Source organism: Oncorhynchus kisutch, linkage group LG25 (assembly GCF_002021735.2).
Source record: "Oncorhynchus kisutch isolate 150728-3 linkage group LG25, Okis_V2, whole genome shotgun sequence".
Lineage (NCBI taxonomy): Eukaryota > Metazoa > Chordata > Actinopteri > Salmoniformes > Salmonidae > Oncorhynchus > Oncorhynchus kisutch.
In genome coordinates this window covers 26,216,561-26,239,394 of record NC_034198.2, presented here as the reverse complement: position 1 = coordinate 26,239,394, position 22,834 = coordinate 26,216,561, and the positions used below count along the sequence as shown (strand labels likewise).

The 22,834-nt window shown below is 41.9% G+C and overlaps 1 protein-coding gene across 2 annotated transcripts in view; it reads left to right on the top strand.

The window, feature by feature from the left end:
- oprm1 (opioid receptor, mu 1) overlaps window positions 1–17,907 on the top strand; it is a 31,951-nt gene extending 14,044 nt beyond the window's left edge. The window contains exons 2-3 of one of the 2 annotated variants that reach the window (XM_020460810.2): window positions 12,979–13,334; window positions 14,151–17,907. In XM_020460810.2, the coding sequence (XP_020316399.1) occupies window positions 12,979–13,334; window positions 14,151–14,683 (889 nt within the window). In that variant the 3' untranslated portion in view covers window positions 14,684–17,907. Of the gene's footprint in view, window positions 1–12,978; window positions 13,347–14,150 lie in introns of both variants that reach the window. The other variant, XM_020460809.2, reaches the window with a different exon arrangement.
- The last annotated feature ends 4,927 nt before the right edge of the window (window positions 17,908–22,834 follow it).

The window sequence follows — 22,834 nt, the reverse complement described above, 5'->3', positions numbered from 1 at the left end:
CGGAGCTATAACAGTATCAGATTAAACACATGAATAAAGGAAGAATACCTCATTGGCTGCTTATTACAGAAGGGAGGAAATCAAACTTCACACTTATTATTCCTGGCATGAATTCACACTTCATCCTTAATTATTACAACGTTACCATCCTAACATACACACTTCAACCTTTACGAACTACACCCGATGACATGAAAACTTAGCTAACACAGCGCGGGATTGCCTTCCCTCCAAAGGGTGTTGCTACAATAATGATCTCCGTTACAACAGTTATTAGCTACATAGTTCTGCTTGTCTTATCATTTCGAACACGTAAACAATTCAAACAAAAAAACAACGACATAGACTTACAGGTTAACTGTCAGTTACACTGGTGCGGATGTCTCGTATCAAATCAAATGTATTTATATAGCCCTTCGTACATCAGCTGATATCTCAAAGTGCTGTACAGAAACCCAGCCTAAAACCCCAAACAGCAAGCAATGCAGGTGTAGAAGCACGGTGGCTAGGAAAAACTCCCTAGAATGGCCAAAACCTAGGAAGAAACCTAGAGAGGAATCAGGCTATGAGGGGTGGCCAGCCCTTTTCTGGCTGTGCCGGGTGGAGATTATAACAGAACATGGCCAAGATGTTCAAATGTTCATAAATGACCAGCATGGTCAAATAATAATAATCACAGTAGTTGTCGAGGGTGCAATAGGTCAGCACCGCAGGAGTAAATGTCAGTTAGCTTTTCATAGCCGATCATTGAGAGTATCTCTACCACTCCTGCTGTCTGTAGAGAGTTGAAAACAGCAGGTCTGGAACAGGTAGCACGTCTGGTAAAGAAGTCCCGAGATATAGCTCGCCTAAGGCAGAATACCTCATAAGTTGTAGACCACACTATCTACCAAGAAAGTTATCATCTATATTATTTGTAGCCGTCTATTTACCACCACAAACTGATGCTGGCACTAAGACCGCACTCAACCAACTATATAAGACCATAAGCAAACAAGAAAATGCTCATTCAAATGCGCTGCACCTAGTAGCCGGGGACTTTAATGCAGGTAAACTTAAAACCGTTTGACCTCATTTCTACCAGCATGTCACATGTGCAACCAGAGGTAAAATAACTCTAGACCACCTTTACTCCACACACAGAGATGCATACAAAATTCTCCCTTGCCCTCCATTTGGCAAATCTGACAATAATAAACACCTCCCTCTGCAAATTGGATCCTGGATTTCCTGACGGGCCACCCCCAGGTGGTAAGGCCCCTGTAATCATTACCATTTACCATGGGGCCCCTGTAAACCCTGTTCACCCACGACAGCATGGCCAAGCACGACTCCAACAACATCATTAAGTTTGCGACAACGATGAGACAGCCTATAGGGAGGAGGTCAGAGACCTAGCAGTGTGGTGCCAGGACATCAACCTCTCCCTCAATGTGAGCAAGACAAAGGAGCTGATTGTGGACTATAGGAAAAGGAGGGCTGGACAGGCCCCCATTAACTTTGACAGGGCTGAAGTTGAGGGGGTTGAGAGATTCAAGTTCCTTGGTGTCCATATCACCAATGAACTATTATGGTCCAAACACATCAAGACATTAAGAGGCCACGACAATGCCTCCCCCCCCCCCCCCCCCAGGAGACTGAAAATATTTATACATGGGTCCCCAGATCCTCAAAAACATCTAAAGCTGCACCATCGAGATCATCCTTACCGGTTGCATCACCGCCTGGTATGGCAACTGCTCGGCATCTGACCGTAAGGCGCTACTGAGGGTAGTGCGTATGGCCCAGTACATCACTGTGGCAAAGCTCCCTGACATCCAGGACCTATCTACTAGGCGGTGTCAGAGGAAGGCCCAAAACATTGTCAAAGACTCCAGTCACCCAAGTCATAGACTGTTCTCTCTGCTACCGCACGGCAAGCGGTACCGGAGCGTCAAGTCTCAGACCAAAAGGCTCCTTAACAGCTTCTACCCCCAAGCTAACAATGAATTAATCAAGTGGCCACCCGTACTATTTACATTGACCCCCCCCCCCCCAAAAAAAAAATGATTTGGTGAAAATTTTCTTAACTCTTTCTGTAACGTTCGTCGTCCTCGTCTGAGGAGTATGAAGGATCGGAGGACCAATGCGCAGCGTGGTACGTGTTCATGATGAATTTATTAAACACAGAACACTAAAACAAAAATAACAAAGAGAACGACACGAAACGAAACAGTCCTGTCTGGTGACATACACAAAGACAGAAAACAATCACCCACCAAACACAGGTGGGAAAAGGCTACCTACAGTGCCTTGCGAAAGTATTCGGCCCCCTTGAACTTTGCGACCTTTTGCCACATTTCAGGCTTCAAACATAAAGATATAAAACTGTATTTTTTTGTGAAGAATCAACATTGGATATTTCAAACTTTTTTAACAAATAAAAAACGGAAAAATTGGGTTAATACTTTGTAGCGCCACCTTTTGCTGCGATTACAGCTGTAAGCCGCTTGGGGTATGTCTATCAGTTTTGCACATCGAGAGACTGAAATGTTTTCCTATTCCTCCTTGCAAAACAGCTCGAGCTCAGTGAGGTTGGATGGAGAGCATTTGTGAACAGCAGTTTTCAGTTCTTTCCACAGATTCTCGATTGGATTCAGGTCTGGACTTTGACTTGGCCATTCTAACACCTGGATATGTTTATTTTTGAACCATTCCATTGTAGATTTTGCTTTATGTTTTGGATCATTGTCTTGTTGGAAGACAAATCTCCGTCCCAGTCTCAGGTCTTTTGCAGACTCCATCAGGAGTCATTCTTCCAGAATGGTCCTGTATTTGGCTCCATCCATCTTCCCATCAATTTTAACCATCTTCCCTGTCCCTGCTGAAGAAAAGCAGGCCCAAACCATGATGCTGCCACCACCATGTTTGACAGTGGGGATGTTGTGTTCAGGGTGATGAGCTGTGTTGCTTTTACGCCAAACATAACGTTTTGCATTGTTGCCAAAAAGTTCAATTTTGGTTTCATCTGACCAGAGCACCTTCTTCCACATGTTTGGTGTGTCTCCCAGGTGGCTTGTGGCAAACTTTAAACAACACTTTTTATGGATATCTTTAAGAAATGGCTTTCTTCTTGCCACTCTTCCATAAAGGCCAGATTTGTGCAATATACGACTGATTGTTGTCCTATGGACAGAGTCTCCCACCTCAGCTGTAGATCTCTGCAGTTCATCCAGAGTGATCATGGGCCTCTTGGCTGCATCTCTGATCAGTCTTCTCCTTGTATGAGCTGAAAGTTTAGAGGGACGGCCAGTTCTTGGTAGATTTGCAGTGGTCTGATACTCCTTCCATTTCAATATTATCGCTTGCACAGTGCTCCTTGGGATGTTTAAAGCTTGGGAAATCTTTTTGTATCCAAATCCGGCTTCAAACTTCTTCACAACAGTATCTCGGACCTGCCTGGTGTGTTCCTTGTTCTTCATGATGCTCTCTGCGCTTTTAACGGACCTCTGAGACTATCACAGTGCAGGTGCATTTATACGGAGACTTGATTACACACAGGTGGATTGTATTTATCATCATTAGTCATTTAGGTCAACATTGGATCATTCAGAGATCCTCACTGAACTTCTGGAGAGAGTTTGCTGCACTGAAAGTAAAGGGGCTGAATAATTTTGCACGCCCAATTTTTCAGTTTTTGATTTGTTAAAAAAGTTTGAAATATCCAATAAATGTCGTTCCACTTCATGATTGTGTCCCACTTGTTGTTGATTCTTCACAAAAAAATACAGTTTTATATCTTTATGTTTGAAGCCTGAAATGTGGCAAAAGGTCGCAAAGTTCAAGGGGGCCGAATACTTTCGCAAGGCACTGTAAGTATGATTCTCAATCAGAGACAACTAACGACACCTGTCTCTGATTGAGATCCATACCAGGCCAAACGCAAAACACAACATAGAAAAACGAACATAGACAACCCACCCCAACTCACGCCCTGACCAACCTAAAACAAAGACATAACAAAAGAACTAAGGTCAGAACGTGACAATTTCTTGAACTGTATTGTTTGTTAAGGGCTTGTAAGTAAGCACTTCACGGTAATACCTGTTGTATTCAGTGCATATGACAAATACAATTAGATTTGATTTTATTGGCTGAACTACATTGATAATAAGATGCTTGTTGGAGCTGTTAGTGTTCAGTGCAGCTTTTGACATTATCAATCATAATCTGCTGCTGGAAAAATGTATGTGTTTTGGCTTTACATCCCCTGCTATATCATGGATTGAGTTACCTGTCTAACAGAACACAGAGGGTGTTCTTTAATGGAAGCATCTCCAACATAATCCAGGTAGAGACGGGTATTCCCCAGTGTAGTTATCTAGGCCCCTTACTTTTTTCAATCACTAATGACCTGCCACTGGCACTGAGTAAAGCCTGTGTGTCTATGGACACTGATGACTCAACATTATACACATGAACTACCATAGCAAGTGAAATCACTGCAACACTTATCAAAGAGCTGCAGACAGCTTTAGAATTGGTGGCAAGTAATAAGATACACTGAACAAGTAATAAGATACTAAATACACTGAACAAAAATATAAATGCAACATGTTATGTTTCATGAGCTGAAATAAAAGATCCCAGAAATGTTCCATACTCACAAAAAGCTTATTTCTCTAAAATGTTTAGCACAAATTTGATTACATCCCTGTTAGTGAGCATTTCTCCTTTGCCAAGATGATCCATCCATCTGAGAAGCTGATTAAACAGCTTGCATGTTGTACTGTGAATAATAAAAGGCTACTCTAAAATGTGCGGTTTTGTCACACAACACAATACCACAGATGTCTCAAGGAGCGTGCAATTGGCATGCTGACTGCAGGAATGTCCACCAGAGCTGTGGCCAGAGAATTTAATATTAATTTCTCTTCCATAAGCCTTCTCCAACATCGTTTTGGAGAATTTGGCAGTACGTCCAACCGACCTTACAATTGCAGACCACGTGTACGTGTATGGTGTCAAGTGAGCGAGCAGTTTGCTGATGTCTTCGCTGTGAACAGAGTGCCCCATGGTGTCGGTGGTGTTATGATATGGGCAGGCATAAGCTACGGACAACAAACACAATTGCATTTTATCAATGGCAATTTTAATGCATAGAAATACTGTGACGAGATCCAGGGGCCCATTTTTTAAAGGTATCTGTGAACAACAAATGCATATCTGTATTCCCAGTCATGTGTGCGTTTATATTTTTGCTCAGTATATTTAAAAAACTAAAAGCATTGTATTTGGAGGAAACCTGCTGAACATGTGTATGTGACCAATAAAATTTGATTTGATTTTAAACCCTAAATCCTCAACTAAATCTTGTAATGAATAATGTGGAAATTGAGCAAGTTGAAGAGACTAAACTGCTTGGAGTAACTCTGGATGTTATGGTCGAAACATATGGATACAACAGTAGCTGAGATTGGATAATAAAACTCTACTCTTCTTTCTTGACATTGATATCACCAAAAAAACTCTTACGGGCCCGAGTTTTGTCGCACATGGACGACTGCCCAGGCATATGGTCAAGTGCCACAAAGAGGAATATAGGCTAATTACAGTTGTCCCAGAACAGAGCAGCACAACTGGCCCTTAAATATATATGGAGAGCTAACATCAATAGCATGCATGTACTCTCTCCTGGCTCAATGTAGAGGATAGATTGGCTGAATCACTACTTGTCTTTGTGAGAGGTATTGACATGTTGAAAGCACTGAGCTGTCTATTCAAACGACTAGAACACAGCTCAGACACCCATGCATACCCCACAAGACATGCCACAAGGGGTCTCTTCATAGTCCCCAATTCCAGAACAGACTCTGATAAACAAACAGTACTACACAGAGCCATGATTACATGGAACTCTATTCCACATCAAGTAACTCATGCATGCAGTAAAATCTGATTTAAAAACAGATAAAACTACACCTTATGGAACAAAAATGACTGTGACGAGACACACACACACACACGCTAGCACATGGACTCTACACAAGGTGGAAAAATCTGCCGTTCTTGCCCCAATAACAACTGCTCCGCGGGCGCTGATAACGTGGACGTCGATTAAGGCAGCCCCCTGCAACTCTGATTCAGAGGGTTTGGGTTAAATGCAGGAGACACATTTTGGTTGAGTGCAACTGACGGTATCCTTCTTTCCCTTTCACATTGTAATATTGTTGTATGGTGGTATTATATATTTTATATTGTAGATATGTAGTGGCGTAATAAAGTTATATGGTGTACTGTTTGTTTTTTTGTGCGATGTAAGTGCCTCAATATGTTTATACCCCAGGAATACTAGCTGCTGCCCTATATTATTTCCCCTTATATTGGGAGCCATCTTTTCAGTTTATCTCACTGGAACTGTTAGGTAATCATCATTTTTTGTCTGGGAGACTCAAGCTTCACACAGAAGACAGACATGATCAACAATTAACCCCAGCTGTGTTTTATGGTCTTGTTATAGACAGCAATTTTATGTTCCAGAATGTGCAATACAAAACATCCATCAGACACGGACTGTGCATTAGCAGACAATGTTATGCTTAAAGGTCAAGGCATCCAGTTCCGTGTTTGCATCCATGGCTTATGTACAATGCATGACTCCATGCTCAAACTGCAAACATAACTCCTTTTTTGTCAGCTATCTTTTAAAGTAAAATAGTTTGATTTATTTTGGCATACATGCCCCAGCTATCTCAATCTTCAGCCAGGATTCAATCCACGTGCAATGCAGGATCGACAAGGCAATTTCCCTGACGTTCTCGGAGATTGCATTCACTGTAAACCCTGCTGATGTCAGCTCAAGTGTAAATGACCTTTTTAAGTGTAATTTTAACTGACTTGTCCGGAAAGACCTATGCAGATCCAAACGCGACTTCTGCAGTAGAGAGAGAGAGAGCAAGAGAGAGAGATGGTATTCTTTATGCTGCCGTTCTTTGCTTTTCACGAGAGTGGTGCGTGTAGCTTATTTTTGTGATTGGCCAATCATAAGTCATCAAAACAGCAATAGGCTACAGTCATAGAGCCTCCGTTTGGGGCAAAGTTAGGAGATATCTACTCAATGGAAGATTAAATGAAAATAATGTAATTAAAAGTTAAAGGAGAATAATCTACAACGACCAAGAGCCAACAGGTAGGCTGTTACTTTATATTCCGAATTTAGTTGTAGTTTGTAACTGTGTAGGGCGAGAAAGTGTGTGCAGCCTCAATTAGCCTAGTTAGCTAGCTAGCTATCTTCTTTTTTGTATTTTTTACTTTTTCTCTCCCTAATTTCATAGTGTCGAATTGGTAGTTACAGTCTTGTCCCATCGCTGTAACTCCCGTATGGACTCGGGAGAGGCGAAAGTCGAGAGCCGTGCGCCCTCCTAAACACAACCCAGCCAAGCCGCACTGCTTCTTGCCACAATGCCGCTTAACCCGGAAGCCAGCCACACCAATGTGTTAGAGGAAACACCGTAACCTGGCGACCGTTTCAGCGTGCATTGCGTCCGGCAGAACATCCCTGCCGCTCCATGGGTCTCCCGGTCGCGGCCCGGCTGCGACAGAGCTTGGACTCGAACCAGGATCTCTAGTGGCACAGCCATAGACCACTGCGCCACTCGGGAGGCCCTTAGCTAGCTATCTTAACTACCTTTGCCCGGGTTGATGCAGTCAAGACAGGTACTAAGTAATCATATTGGATGATAAGTAACCTAGCTACAGTATGGCAGTTATTAGTCTACCATAGTGGAAGTCAGCTTGCTTGGTTGCCGTCTCTCATCTCTCCCTCCCTCCTCCTCCCTGTTCCTGTGTCACTCGCTCACACTCACAGTAGCCTAGTCACACAGCACGGCCCCTGCTAGAGCATCACCTCTCTCTATCTCCTCTCCCTCGCACTCTATCAGCTCTGGTTTATAAAGTAGCTTACAAAATTACGTTTTTGCTGCTTCCCTCACTCGGCTCAGGTCTGGATCCGGCCAGATCTATACGGAACTGGTCTAGTTGACCTCGGGTCCATTTGGGACGGGTCTCAATATTTAATATTGATGCATATCGGCTCCGGATGGTAAAGCCCCATGTCCATTTCGGGAACGGATCCAGCGGACCCGGGAACGGACCCGTGAAAGCTTCTAGTACGTTAGTGCATTCGTGCGTTAGTCAAATGCGATATTTCAGACAGAACTGGATGGATTTTGACTAAATGTGGGTAAATTATGCGTCTTGCATTAGAGATCTGGCATTTATCAAATTACACTGATTGGCCAAATGGTGGCGCTATAACAAGAGATTGAAAATGCTTACTTTGAAAGGTCATGCTCCTTACCCCATTTGACTTAAAGTCATGAAATCTGGTACATAGGTTCTTGTCCTCATAAGGAACACATTTGCCTCAGGGACCCACCCATAGGGTGGCCATGGTGCATTTTTTTTAAACACTTAAAGTGCTACTCTTCTGGCACCGAATTACCAATCTGCACAAAACATGATATGTGGCATCTATGGACAAAGGTCTCAACACAATTTTTTCCCAGACTAGTATCTTAAACAACATGGCCTCTATGGATCAATAAACAATCTGTGTGCGTGGTCTGGTACATAAATGGATATAAAGGATATCGGTATTGTGGCAACATTTGGTACACATGTTTTATTTTTATTTTTTATTGCAGCTTTATTTAACCAGGTAGGCTAGTTGAGAACAAGTTCTCATTTGCAACTGCGACCTGGCCAAGATAAAGCATAGCAGTGTGAACAGACAACACAGAGTTACACATGGAGTAAACAATTAACAAGTCAATAACACAGTAGAAAAAAAGGGGGAGTCTATATACAATGTGTGCAAAAGGCATGAGGAGGTAGGCGAATAATTACAATTTTGCAGATTAACACTGGAATGATAAATGATCAGATGGTCATGTACAGGTAGAGATATTGGCGTGCAAAAGAGCAGAAAAGTGAATAAATAAAAACAGTATGGGGATGAGGTAGGTGAAAATGGGTGGGCTATTTACCAATAGACTATGTACAGCTGCAGCGATCGGTTAGCTGCTCAGATAGCTGATGTTTGAAGTTGGTGAGGGAGATAAAAGTCCAACTTCAGCGATTTTTGCAATTCGTTCCAGTCACAGGCAGCAGAGAACTGGAACGAAAGGCGGCCAAATGAGGTGTTGGCTTTAGGGATGATCAGTGAGATACACCTGCTGGAGCGCGTGCTACGGATGGGTGTTGCCATCGTGACCAGTGAACTGAGATAAGGCGGAGCTTTACCTAGCATGGACTTGTAGATGACCTGGAGCCAGTGGGTCTGGCGACGAATATGTAGCGAGGGCCAGCCGACTAGAGCATACAAGTCGCAGTGGTGGGTGGTATAAGGTGCTTTAGTGACAAAACGGATGGCACTGTGATAGACTGCATCCAGTTTGCTGAGTAGAGTGTTGGAAGCCATTTTGTAGATGACATCGCCGAAGTCGAGGATCGGTAGGATAGTCAGTTTTACTAGGGTAAGCTTGACGGCGTGAGTGAAGGAGACTTTGTTGCGGAATAGAAAGCCGACTCTTGATTTGATTTTGGATTGGAGATGTTTGATATGAGTCTGGAAGGAGAGTTTGCAGTCTAGCCAGACACCTAGGTACTTATAGATGTCCACATATTCAAGGTCGGAACCATCCAGGGTGGTGATGCTAGTCGGGCATGCGGGTGCAGGCAGCGATCGGTTGAAAAGCATGCATTTGGTTTTACTAGCATTTAAGAGCAGTTGGAGGCCACGGAAGGAGTGTTGTATGGCATTGAAGCTCGTTTGGAGGTTAGATAGCACAGTGTTCAATGACGGGCCGAAAGTATATAGAATGGTGTCGTCTGCGTAGAGGTGGATCAGGGAATCGCCCGCAGCAAGAGCAACATCATTGATATATACAGAGAAAAGAGTCGGCCCGAGAATTGAACACTGTGGCACCCCCATAGAGACTGCCAGAGGACCGGACAGCATGCCCTCCGATTTGACACACTGAACTCTGTCTGCAAAGTAATTGGTGAACCAGGCAAGGCAGTCATCCGAAAAACCGAGGCTACTGAGTCTGCCGATAAGAATATGGTGATTGACAGAGTCGAAAGCCTTGGCAAGGTCGATGAAGACGGCTGCACAGTACTGTCTTTTATCGATGGCGGTTATGATATCGTTTAGTACCTTGAGTGTGGCTGAGGTGCACCCGTGACCGGCTCGGAAACCAGATTGCACAGCGGAGAAGGTACGGTGGGATTCGAGATGGTCAGTGACCTGTTTGTTGACTTGGCTTTCGAAGACCTTAGATAGGCAGGGCAGGATGGATATAGGTCTGTAACAGTTTGGGTCCAGGGTGTCTCCCCCTTTGAAGAGGGGGATGACTGCGGCAGCTTTCCAATCCTTGGGGATCTCAGACGATATGAAAGAGAGGTTGAACAGGCTGGTAATAGGGGTTGCGACAATGGCGGCGGATAGTTTCAGAAATAGAGGGTCCAGATTGTCAAGCCCAGCTGATTTGTACGGGTCCAGGTTTTGCAGCTCTTTCAGAACATCTGCTATCTGGATTTGGGTAAGGAGAACCTGGAGAGGCTTGGACGAGGAGCTGCGGGGGGGGCGGAGCTGTTGGCCGAGGTTGGAGTAGCCAGGCGGAAGGCATGGCCAGCCGTTGAGAAATGCTTATTGAAGTTTGCGATAATCATGGATTTATCGGTGGTGACCGTGTTACCTAGCCTCAGTGCAGTGGGCAGCTGGGAGGAGGTGCTCTTGTTCTCCATGGACTTCACAGTGTCCCAGAACTTTTTGGAGTTGGAGCTACAGGATGCAAGCTTCTGCCTGAAGAAGCTGGCCTTAGCTTTCCTGACTGACTGCGTGTATTGGTTCCTGACTTCCCTGAACAGTTGCATATCACGGGGACTGTTCGATGCTATTGCAGTCCGCCACAGGATGTTTTTGTGCTGGTCGAGGGCTATAAACACTGTCAAGATTCATCATATGCAAGAAAACTAATATCGATCACACGGTGGCCTATAGCAGGCACATGTTTATATCTCTTGATCTGTTTGACTGTTTGGTGAAATTTGGAAAGCGTAATTATCAAATGTAATTTAGAATATTTTACTCTGGAAGGTTGATAAACGGTGTAATGTCTTTGTACAATTGATACAAACAATCATCGTATAAAAAAAACGAGATTACTGCAAATATAAATACAGTAGGCTATAGGCATTTAATGTTAAATTGAGTTCTATTTTGCTACTTGTAGGCTACTGTCTGTAATTTGTGTCAATATATTTCATGATCTATTCTTATTTAAATTGCATTGTGCGCAATGGTGTGCCAAATCAGCGATTTAGTGCATTTTTATCAGGTAAGCAGTAAAATAAGATGACTTGATATTTTCAGCAGTAGGTGGTAACATCTCTATAGGAGTTGATCCGTCGTCAGTGTTGTGAAATAATTATAATGTTAAGGTAAGATTTGAATGGAGAAAGCTGATCCGAGAGCAGCACTCCCCTTCCTATCAGTATCGATACATGCTCCTAGTGACCGCTCTCTCACAGGCCACTTGTTTTGGGAAACGCATGTTACATCTTCTGCCGTTGTAGGAAAGATGCATTAAGTGGAACACTTGTAAGCGTAAGTTCCATCACTTCGGAAAACTGGGCCCAGGTTAGTTATAACGGGGGTTGGAGTGAAAACCTACAGGAGGGTAGCTCTCCAGGAACAGGGTTGAAGAGTTCTGACGTAGAGTATCCATTATTTGGGAATTTGAACTTGCCATTTCTTGGTTGAGAGTGCAGCAATGTTTCTTCAGTGGCACCAGGCTCATACTAATTGCTTGGAACATACTGTATATTAACACACTGAAAAAAATATGGTTTGGTTAGGGTCCACTACAGTGTTGTTACCTGGGGTACAAAAACGTCAAAGTTACACTTCACAGGTACACATATGAACTCCATGATACAGATTGGTACCTCGTAGGTATAATGGGACATTTTTCTACCCAATATTTTGAATATAAGGCACGATCATCACTCCGGTTTGAAATATAGGTGGGGGTAATGTACTGGTGGGGCTCATTAGCATAGTTGGGGACTTGGTCAAATATGTGTGTATTTGTGGAAGTGTTTGACGGTTATGCCGATAAAAGTAGAGCGTCTCCTTTAACGTTGACTGTTCTGCAAACTTTGTAAGATAATGTGTCAGTAATGAGGTGCGCTGTGAAGAGGCTATTGTGTATTTGCCAGTAACTTAATGGCAACATGTGAATTTGTCAGATCACAACTGATTTCACATGTGGAACTATCATGTGGCTTTTCTCTCGGGGAAAGAATGTTTGAACAGAGCGCTAAATGACGTTTCCATGATAATCTGTTTATTTAACATTATTAGAGTACTTTAACAGACATGTGCAACTGTTGTATTAGATTTGAGTCATTTAGCAGATGCTCTAATCCAGAGCAATTTAACAGTATTGAGTGCATACATTTTCATACTGTTTTTCGCACTGGTACCCCGTGGGAATCGAACCCACAACCCTGGTGTTGCACATATAGAGTCTCAGAATCTGTCTAGCTACTTGTGTACATTTTTTTAATCTCCCATGACATGCAATGCAATAGTATCATCCTAGTAAGTAAATCTCCGTAAAGAGAAATTGGATTATAGTTAATTGACAGTTGTTTGTGTGTCAATACACCATCCATCTGTATGTTTGTAATATCAATTCCTTATGAATCCATTGCAATATTTTGTAATCCTGTTCTGGTAGGCATGACTTGACTGAGTAACAGACACAGCGGTAAGACGTTGCCATGAATGGCAGAGTGAACCAAAGATAATTCTGAGTCTACCTTTAAATGGTTTTCCGATAGACGAGTTGCTGTCCAGATTATTTGTTTTCTGATAAGCACACCCTAATTTGGTCTCTTAATTTTTATTTTTATATGTTGTCTTTCCAGATACACTAAAATGAAGACCGCCACAAATATCTACATCTTCAACCTGGCCTTGGCTGATGCACTAGCCACCAGTACGCTGCCCTTCCAGAGTGTCAACTTCCTGATGGGGACCTGGCCGTTTGGAGACGTGCTGTGCAAGATAGTGATATCCATCGACTACTACAACATGTTCACCAGTATCTTCACCTTGACCACCATGAGTATTGACCGTTACATTGCAGTGTGCCACCCCGTCAAGGCCTTAGACTTCCGCACGCCCCGTAACGCGAAGATTGTCAACGTGTGCAACTGGATCCTGTCCTCTGCCATCGGTCTGCCTGTCATGTTCACCGCCTTAACTACTGTAACCGATAACGGCAAGTACGACAGTACGTTTCCCCCTGCTGTTTTTCTTTTATCCTCAGTTATAGATATCCTATCCGTAATGTTCGTGAGCATACCACAGCAGCGAGAGTAACAATTATGTTTGATAGTTATTTCTGTGAAGTGAACGGAAAGCCAACGGAATTTAAGCACTTTGCTGTTCTACGCATGGTCTGGGTCTGTCATAGAGAGAAATCGAGTGCCACGTTAGCTATGAAGCATGTTTTTATTATCATATCATAAGCATGTTTTTATTATCAATAAGAACACTTTCAGATCCTTTATTTAGGTTTACATGTGACACAAACTCATTCAATTGTTTTGCAAGCGTTCATCCCTAATTGGCCTTAATGTAGGCCTCCAAATTTAGTCATCAATATTATGCTTTAAAGATGGTATATATGGCCATAGACTAGCAGCTACCACCAGGCATAATCTTCAGAAAGTTTGTGCATAATTGTAGTAGTAGTAGTGGGATAGAAACTTGTCACCAACATTGGTGATGCTTGATCCCTGAATTAGGTTTTCAAAGTGCCTGTCAAAATCTTCTTAGCTCTTGTTATTGGTTAGATGAGAATAGATTGTGTTATTTGCAGTCTCATGATGTATCTGATGTCAGCCTGAGGAATACAAGCTGTCAGCACAAGCTTGTTTAACAAACGAAAACATAACTGACTTTTATGTTTATCATTTCGAGCAATGCTTTGTGGCCTATATACTGTAGTTTTATCTACCTGTGAAAAATACTGCTGTGAGGCGTTGATTTCCTCATATGCTACATTCGTTCAACTGTGTCTTCACATTTTCAGGAATCATCGACTGCACTTTGATCTTCCCCCACCCATCCTGGTACTGGGAGAATCTTCTGAAGATCTGCGTCTTCATCTTTGCCTTCATCATCCCGGTCCTCATCATTACCGTATGCTACGGGCTAATGATCTTGCGCCTAAAGAGCGTGCGCATGTTGTCCGGCTCCAAGGAGAAGGACCGCAACCTGCGCCGCATCACCCGTATGGTCCTGGTGGTGGTGGCCGTCTTCATCATCTGCTGGACGCCCATCCACATCTACGTCATCATCAAAGCCCTTATCAATATCCCCAACTCCCTGCTGCAGTCCGTCACCTGGCACTTCTGCATCGCTCTGGGCTACACCAACAGCTGCCTGAATCCCGTCCTCTACGCCTTCCTGGACGAGAACTTCAAACGCTGCTTCCGCGAGTTCTGCATCCCCTTGAGTCCTTCGATGCTGGAGCTGCAGAATTCTTCTCGTACCCGCCACCACCACCAACACGAGCACCACTCCAGCGCCAACACGGTGGAGAGGTCCAATCAAGAGGTATGACTAGGTATGGAGATGTTGTCGTTAGACTCATGCTGCCAGCCCAACGACGACATGATCTCGGAAGTCACCCAGGTAACCACGGTGCTCTGACACAAAGCTCTGACACGTAATGCGCCAAGATGCTGAAATGCAACCTGGCATGAGCATCTATGTTACTGTCGCCTCTTTCTGGCAAGGCTGACAAATATTTGAATGTAGAATAGCGCTCAGCGTAAGGCTTTCTGTCAGGTAGCATTATTAAAATGTTGAACTTTGGGCTGAACACTGAAATGAACCAACATCAGCTGTTATGTACACAGTAGGCTATCCTTTTAGACTGGTATACTGAACATACTGAAAATTATAAATTGGCCATGTTTTGAAGTTGTACATTGTTTGTTTACAATTACATTATTGTTTGCTTCAAGAGTCAATGGCTATATATCATTAATTTAAAAGTCAGAAAATGGATGTAGCCTACCAATCACAGACTGCAGCTTTAAAGCTGTGTATAGCTGCTTTTATATGTTATATGATCTGTGCTAAATTGTTATGTATTGTATGTGTATGTGAATTGCCTTTAATGTAGCCCTGCAAAATATCCAAACTGAAAGTGATTTAAAATATATATATACCGTATATATGATTACATTTAGTTATTATCAGATATTGTATTGAATACTGTTAGTCATTTTTAACAGTGCTTGGCAGAACTTGCTCACCTGCAAAATGTTCCATCAACATGATAATGCTGCTTTATCAACGTCAAGTAACTGAAATATTTATTGATATTTAAAACGGATATATTACAGTGCTTGCAAGTTTACGGAGATAAAGTCCTAACCATTGAGTTGTGGCAGACCTGGGTTCAAATACATGCTTAAATAAAGACATGGTGACTTTGGTGAAAAAAGACATGGTGACTTTGGTGACTACTAAGTCTTTTTTAAACCTCTCACTTTGGGCTGGATTTGCAAATGTGTAGTTCATAAATCCATAATCCGTAATCTATGAGCAGAAGTACTGTTTTACGTCAATTAGCCACGAAATCCTTAGTTGGAAAGGGGCTATTTTCTGGAAGCTGTGCTGCGCCTTGTTCCCTACATTTTCCCCCGTGTGGGCCAGCACCCTAGCATTTCAAGTTTCAGCCAATGAGCTTCAACCCCTCACCATATGAGTGACAGCTATCAAGATGCAAGCGATTCACCCACAGCAGAGCAGAGGGAAACAGCAATGATGTGGTGCACATATTTGCACATATGTGACAGTACGCAATTTTCGGGAAAAACAGTTTTGGCTCGTGAGCACTACTTTCAGAAGTACTGGCTAAAAAGTATTGAAAAGTACTGGAGAATCTCTTTAAGTATTTGTATTTTAAATACTTACAGTACACTGAACAAAAATATAAACGCAACACGTAAAGTGGTGATCCCAGAAATGTTCCATGTGCACAAAAAACATATTTCTCAAAAATGTTGTGCAAAAATGTGTTTACATCCCTGTTAGTGAGCATTTCCCCTTTGCCAAGATGATCCATCCACCTGACAGGTGTGGCATATCAAGAAGCTAAACAGCATGATCAGTACACAGGTGCACCTTGTGCTGGGGAAAATAAAAGGCCACTCTAACATTTGCAATTTTGTCAAACACCACAATGCCACAGATGTCTCAAGTTTTGAGGGAGTGTGCAATTGGCATGCTGCCTGCAGGAATGTCCACCAAAGCTGTTGCCAGATCATTTAATATTCATTTCTCTACCATAAGCCGCCTCCAACGTCGTTTTAGAGAATTTGGCAGTAGGTCCAACCGGCCTGAGAACCCGCAGACCACGTATGGTGTTGTGTGGGCGAGCAGTTTGCTGACGAAAAAAGTTCCCCATGGTGGCGGTGAGGTTATGGTATGGGCAGGCATAAGCTACAGACAACTAACACAACTACATTTTATTGATGGAAATTTTAATGCAAAGAGATACCGTGACAAGATCATGAGGCCCATTGTCATGCCATTCATCCGCCGCCATCACCTCATGTTTCAGCATGATAATGCCCAGCCCCATATCGCAAGGATCTATACACAATACCCGGAAGCTGAAAATGTCCCAGTTCTTCCATGGCATGCATACTCACCAGTCATGTCACCCATTGAGCATGTTTGGGATGTTCTGGATCAACTTGTACGACAGCGTGTTCCAGTTCACTCCAATATCCAGAAACTTCGCACAGCCATTGAAACACAAGCATTTCGCTACACCCGCAATGGCATCTGCTTAACACGTGTATGTGACCAATACAATTTGATTTGATTTGAAGAGGAGTGTGACAACAATCCACAGGCCACAATCAACAGCCTGATCAAGTCTATGCGAAGGAGATGTGTCACACTGCATGAGGCAAATCGTGGTTATCTGATCCATGTCCCTACCTTTTTTTTAAGGTAACTGTGACCAACAGATGCATATTTGTATTCCCAGTCATGTGAAACCTAGATTATGGCCTAATTTATTTATTTCAATTTCCTGATTTCATGATATGAACTGGAACTCAGTCAAATCTTTAAAATTGTTGCATGTTGCGTTTATATTTTTGCACATATTTTCGGTGTATTTCAGTATTTTTAAATAATGGGACTGAAACAACTACTTCTATTTGAGAAAACAATAAATGTTTACTTTGAAATGTATGTGAAAGTAATTGAAATCCCTTAAATAGCATTTGGACCCAGGTTGGAACTTGCTTGTACTTGCTTGATATATTTATATATTATTTAAAAAAAGATATACATTGTATGTCAGTCCGTTCAAGTATTTTAGAAAGTATGTGTAGATAGGGATGCCGTCAGGCTTTGTCAGCTGTGTATTATGATATTATTTTCAAGTTGTATATGATGGTATCATTATGCCTGTGTATCTTTTCAGGGATAAGACAATATACTGTATCATAGACCAACATGTACATGTGACTTTGTATTTTACAAAATCCCTGATTTGTCTTAAAATGGTGGATGCTTTTAATGTTACCATGGTGAACATTGTACTTTCTAAATGATTGTTGTAAATTTGAAACTGTTTATGTGATTTTCACTCAAATATCTCAAATGATAAATATGCATGATACTACATTTTACATAAAGTTGTTAATCAGCAAATGTTGTTTTTCTAAATATACTTAAATTCTGAATTTTGAATGTTTTTGTAAGTAGTCAAATAAACCATTATCTATCAAACACTGTAATGAATATTACCTTTACCACAATATTGAATCTATGTGTATCTTATTTGTTGCTACCATTTTATCCAACAAATGTTCAATAGACCTCCACACCTTCTCTCTCTGTAATGGAGCAAAAAAGGTTTTGGTTGAGATGCACTGCATCAAGCACTTTAGATTTCATATGACTGACAAATCAGTTTCCCCCATCTGATCCACTTGTCATGTCAAAGTTGTAAAACCATTTGACATTGTGACTTGGCATCACATTCGGTATCAACAGGCCAATGTGTCATGCATGTTTTATGCGTAAAGGCCACAATTTGAGACAGTGTTTTATAAGGTAAGAATTATTGATTCAGAGTATAGCATTGTGTGTGATGTCAGTCTCTCCTCTTCTCTTCCATTATAGGAGAGCTAGCTAGCCTGGGAACAAAATGAACCCCCTGAAAGCAGCAGCTGTTTTCAGTTATTGCCAGGCTGTTTATTACCCGACATGGGACCACCGGCTGTAGAGGGGCTATAATTTGATTCTGTAATACTTTGAAATCAAATATGTCATGCCCATTGTACACTGTTCTCTGCAGTGTTACCTAAGGGAAATTTAATTTGAGTCAGCTTTTGTGTTTGGATTAAGAAAAGATATTGATCCATCATTAAAGTAAAATCAATGCATTTCTTTACAGTCATTTGCAGTGCTAATTGATTTGCCATGCATTCCTCAGACTTTTGTAATGGCCATAAAAAGTTAGCAAATGAAATCTGATAATCTGAATAATGCATGGTTATGACTATTTATGAGAGGTATAAGTATTCACAATTTACAATTTACAAATACACCACCATGGCAGTTTACCAATACATTATTACACAGGAGTGTAATGCCATCAGACTAGAGGAAGTGACTGAATTAGGCCTAAATATCGGATTGGATTAGTTGTCACTTGTCAGTCTGAATAGCCTCGTTGAGTTGAATGATAATGAAGGTTGTTACTCTTGCCCTTCCATTAATATGACATGGTCTGCTTTAGACCTTATCCCAGAGTACCAACTCTGTCAAGTTTTAACATAATCAAAGAGGTGGGCTCCTATTTCATTAGGATGCCAATGTCTGTGTGACGGAGAGAAGATAGACTCTGTGGAGTTGAGAGCTGTGTGGTAGGTGATATGAGTGATCAATTCAGTTGACTATTAAGCTGTTGTAGTGGCTCAAAGAAAAGAGAAGTAATTAAAAATGGTTGCAAGTGATTGAAATAGGATTTTCTCAGTCTTTATGAATTAAGTGTTTATCCTGAAGATCTGTGAAAAGGGTAATAATCCCTTTTGGTTCCTCAAAGAATGTGTCAGACGACAGGCTTCAGTTTGTTTGTCTGTCCATTGATGTCTGGAGGCTGGAAGTAACCATCCAGGATTTGGCTCACATCAACCTATTATGTTCTTTGTTGGATTTCGTTCATGGAAAACCTCAAGCCATTCAGTATAGCCACCTGGCTTGTTATAAAGCTGAAGGATGAGGATAAAGAAATGTAACCAGTTCCAAATTTGATGGATCCTATGGATGCATTGACTTACAGTCCATGACATCAATTTGATAGTTACAAACTTTTAAAGCTGTATTCTAAATAAATCCCCAAAAGACAACAAAAAACTGTTGAGAAAAGTGGCTTTCTATTTTGTGTTATAATGGGGTAAGACAAATGTTCTACGGCATTTTTTGGTTAAATTCTTCAAGGATCAATGGGTATACAGTACGACTAGCCTAATTCCAATGACCATTGAACAGCAGTATTGCAGATTGTACCTTTAAAGAAGCCAAGGGTCAACGTGCCAGCTGGCTGAAGAAACCCTCTTGTTTGACCAACATTGCTCAATCACTCTGAGAAAAGGTAGGTAATAGTTCCGGCATTATTTCTAGGTTGAAAATAGCAAGGTCCTGGATTGAATTCTGTGCTAGATCCCTACCTTATCTTAATTTTATTGGTCATGTACACATATTTTTCAGATGTCATCGCGTGTGTAGCAAAATGCTTATGTTTCTAGCCCCAACAGTGCAGTAATAGCTAACAATTTGAAACAATACACGCACACACCCCCCCACACAATGTTTTTTTTAAATATAGAAATATTAGAACTAGCAGAGTCAGGAATATAAATGTATATGTATATCATGGTTGGTATAGACATTATAGACAGTATATGAATAGAAAAGGTGTGTACAGCAGTAGTTATATAGGATGAGCTTTGACTGGAATACAGTATATTCATATGAGATGGGTAAAACAGTTAAATAACATCAAATAACGAACATTTATTCCTGGAAAAAAACTGTCCAGACTTGTACCTATCTCATCAAATAAGCAAACATTTCTTCCTGTGAAAAAACACTCAGTGTATGCACTCACTTCTCACTCCATCCTTGTAGAAGGTAATTGTACCTTAACAAATTTCACACTTTGAGAAATGGCTACCTAACCACCCAATCTCAATGAGGGGAAAATTGCATTTTGCTGCTGAAATGGAGGACCTGCTGAATAAGGAGTAAGTCACAGGCAGCAGTATGTCATAGCAGGCCGGGTACTGCAATAATATCCCTCTTACTGGCTCCATGCCTGCTGACTGAAGAAACCACCTTTTTTTAGGAACATCGCTCAACCACTGCAGCAGTGCAGACACGACATGATAGCATGGCAGTGGGTGGCAATGATGGGTGGCAACGATGGAAATTATTACAATTTTTTGAAGATTCTGGGACAATACAAGCAACTGAATGGTAAGAGATCAAGCCTTTTCTCTGTCTGATGAAGCAGCAGTTTTAGGAGGCTTGGCGGTGGTTTTGGGACACAACACTCACTCATGCACACACACAACGCTCGCACACACACAGACGCACACACACACACACACACACTTAGTCCAGTACTTAGTCCTGCACTTAGCCAGAGATACTTGTGTTACGGAGTAGCTTGGAAGAACGGCACTATGTTAGAGATGCACTATATTAAGCATTCTAGTTGTTGCCAAGGATCCTGTTTGCCTCTGATGAAGCCACATGACTGTTTCTTGCCAATTGCATCAATTTCTATCAATTAAGTATACATCATTTAGTCTTTATGGCAAGTATAAAATACATTTGCATAAAACAAAGCTATAAAACTGCGAAATACGTTAAGAATATTTTATTCTGACAACCAGGGTAGGCTAATATTGACCCAAATGGCTTGAAATCTCTTCTCGGAAGTGTGTGAGCATACTGTATATGAATACAAGCTGTCAGGTTTCTCCAAAAATCAACACATGCATCCTTTGCTTCCATGTGCCCTTGGAGACGAAGAAACTCTTAGTCTATGCAAATACTACAGAGTGAAACGTAATGGGGCGGGAGTTCTGACATTATTTGTCTTGCTCTCAGCTTCATATATTTCATTACTATGGCAACACAGCCCCATCACAAACTGCACACTGTGAGAATCCCAAAAACATGAGCACTTATCCAAAAAACTAAAACACATTGAATGAGCAACACAGGACCCTCTCTCTCATTGTAATTGGAAAGTCTATTTTCAGATAAGCATTCGTGGCTTTCAATAGATTCATGTCATGTTTATATACAGTGCCTTCGGAAAGTATTCAGACCCCTTGAATTGTTCCACATTTTGTTACGTTACAGCCTTAAAAAAAGTGATTAAATTGTTTTTTCCCTCATCAATCTACACACAATACCCCATAATGAAAAGGAAAAACTGTTTTTTATACATTTTTGCTAATTTATTGAAAATAAAAAACTGAAATATAACATTTACATATGTATTTAGACCCTTTACTCAGTACTTTGTTGATGCACCTTTGGCAGCGATTACAGCCTTGTATTTTATTGGGTATGACTCTACAAGCTTGGTACACATGTATTTGGGGAGTGTCCCGCATTCTACTCTGCAGATCCTCTAGAACTCTGTCAGGTTGGATGGAGAGCATTGCTGCACAGCTATTTCAAGTCCGTTCAAGTCCGGGCTCTGGCTGGGTCACTCAATGACATGCAGAGACTTGTCCCGAAGCCACTCCTGCGTTGTCTTAGCTGTGTGCTTCAAATCAAATCAAATTTTATTGGTCACATACACGTGTTTAGCAGACATTATTGCGGGTGTAGCGAACTATTATCATAATTATCGAATAATTATCACGATATTAATCAAATAATGTTTAAAGGGGACTCCCAGGTGGCGCAGTGGTTAAGGGTGCTGTGCTGCAGCGCCAGCTGTGCCACCAGAGACTCTGGGTTCGTGCCCAGGCTCTGTTGAAGCCGGCCGCAACCGGGAGGCCCGTTGGGTGACGCACAATTGACCTAGCGTCGTCCGGGTTAGGGAGGGTTTGGCCAGTAGGGATATCCTTGTCACATCGCGCACCAGCAACTCCTGTGGAGGGCCAGGCGCATCCAACCAAGGTTGCCAGGTGCACGGTGTTTCCTCCGACACATTGGTGCAGCTGACTTCCGGGTTGGATGCGCGCTGTGTTAAGAAGCAATGCGGCTTGGTTGGGTTGTGTATCGGAGGACGCATGACTTTCAACCTTCGTCACTCCCGAGCCCGTACGGGAGTTGTAGCGATGAGACAAGATATAGTAGCTACTAAACAATTGGATACCACGAAATTGGGCAGAAAAAGGGGTTAAATTTAAAATAAAATAAAAATTATAATAATGTTTAAAGGGTGCATATCTGCTTCCAACTCAAGAATGCCTGAACAAACCGTGGTTAGAGCGTTGGGCCAGTAACTGACAGGTTGCTAGATCGAATCCCTGAGCTAACAAGGTAAAAATCTACCCCTGAACAATGCAGTTAACCCACTGTTTCCCAATAGGCCGTCATTGTAAATAAGAAGTTGTTCTTAACTGACTTGCCTAGTTAAATAAAGTTGACATTTTCTTTAATTATGTGAGCTACACATAAAATTATACTTGAAGGAAAATTGTT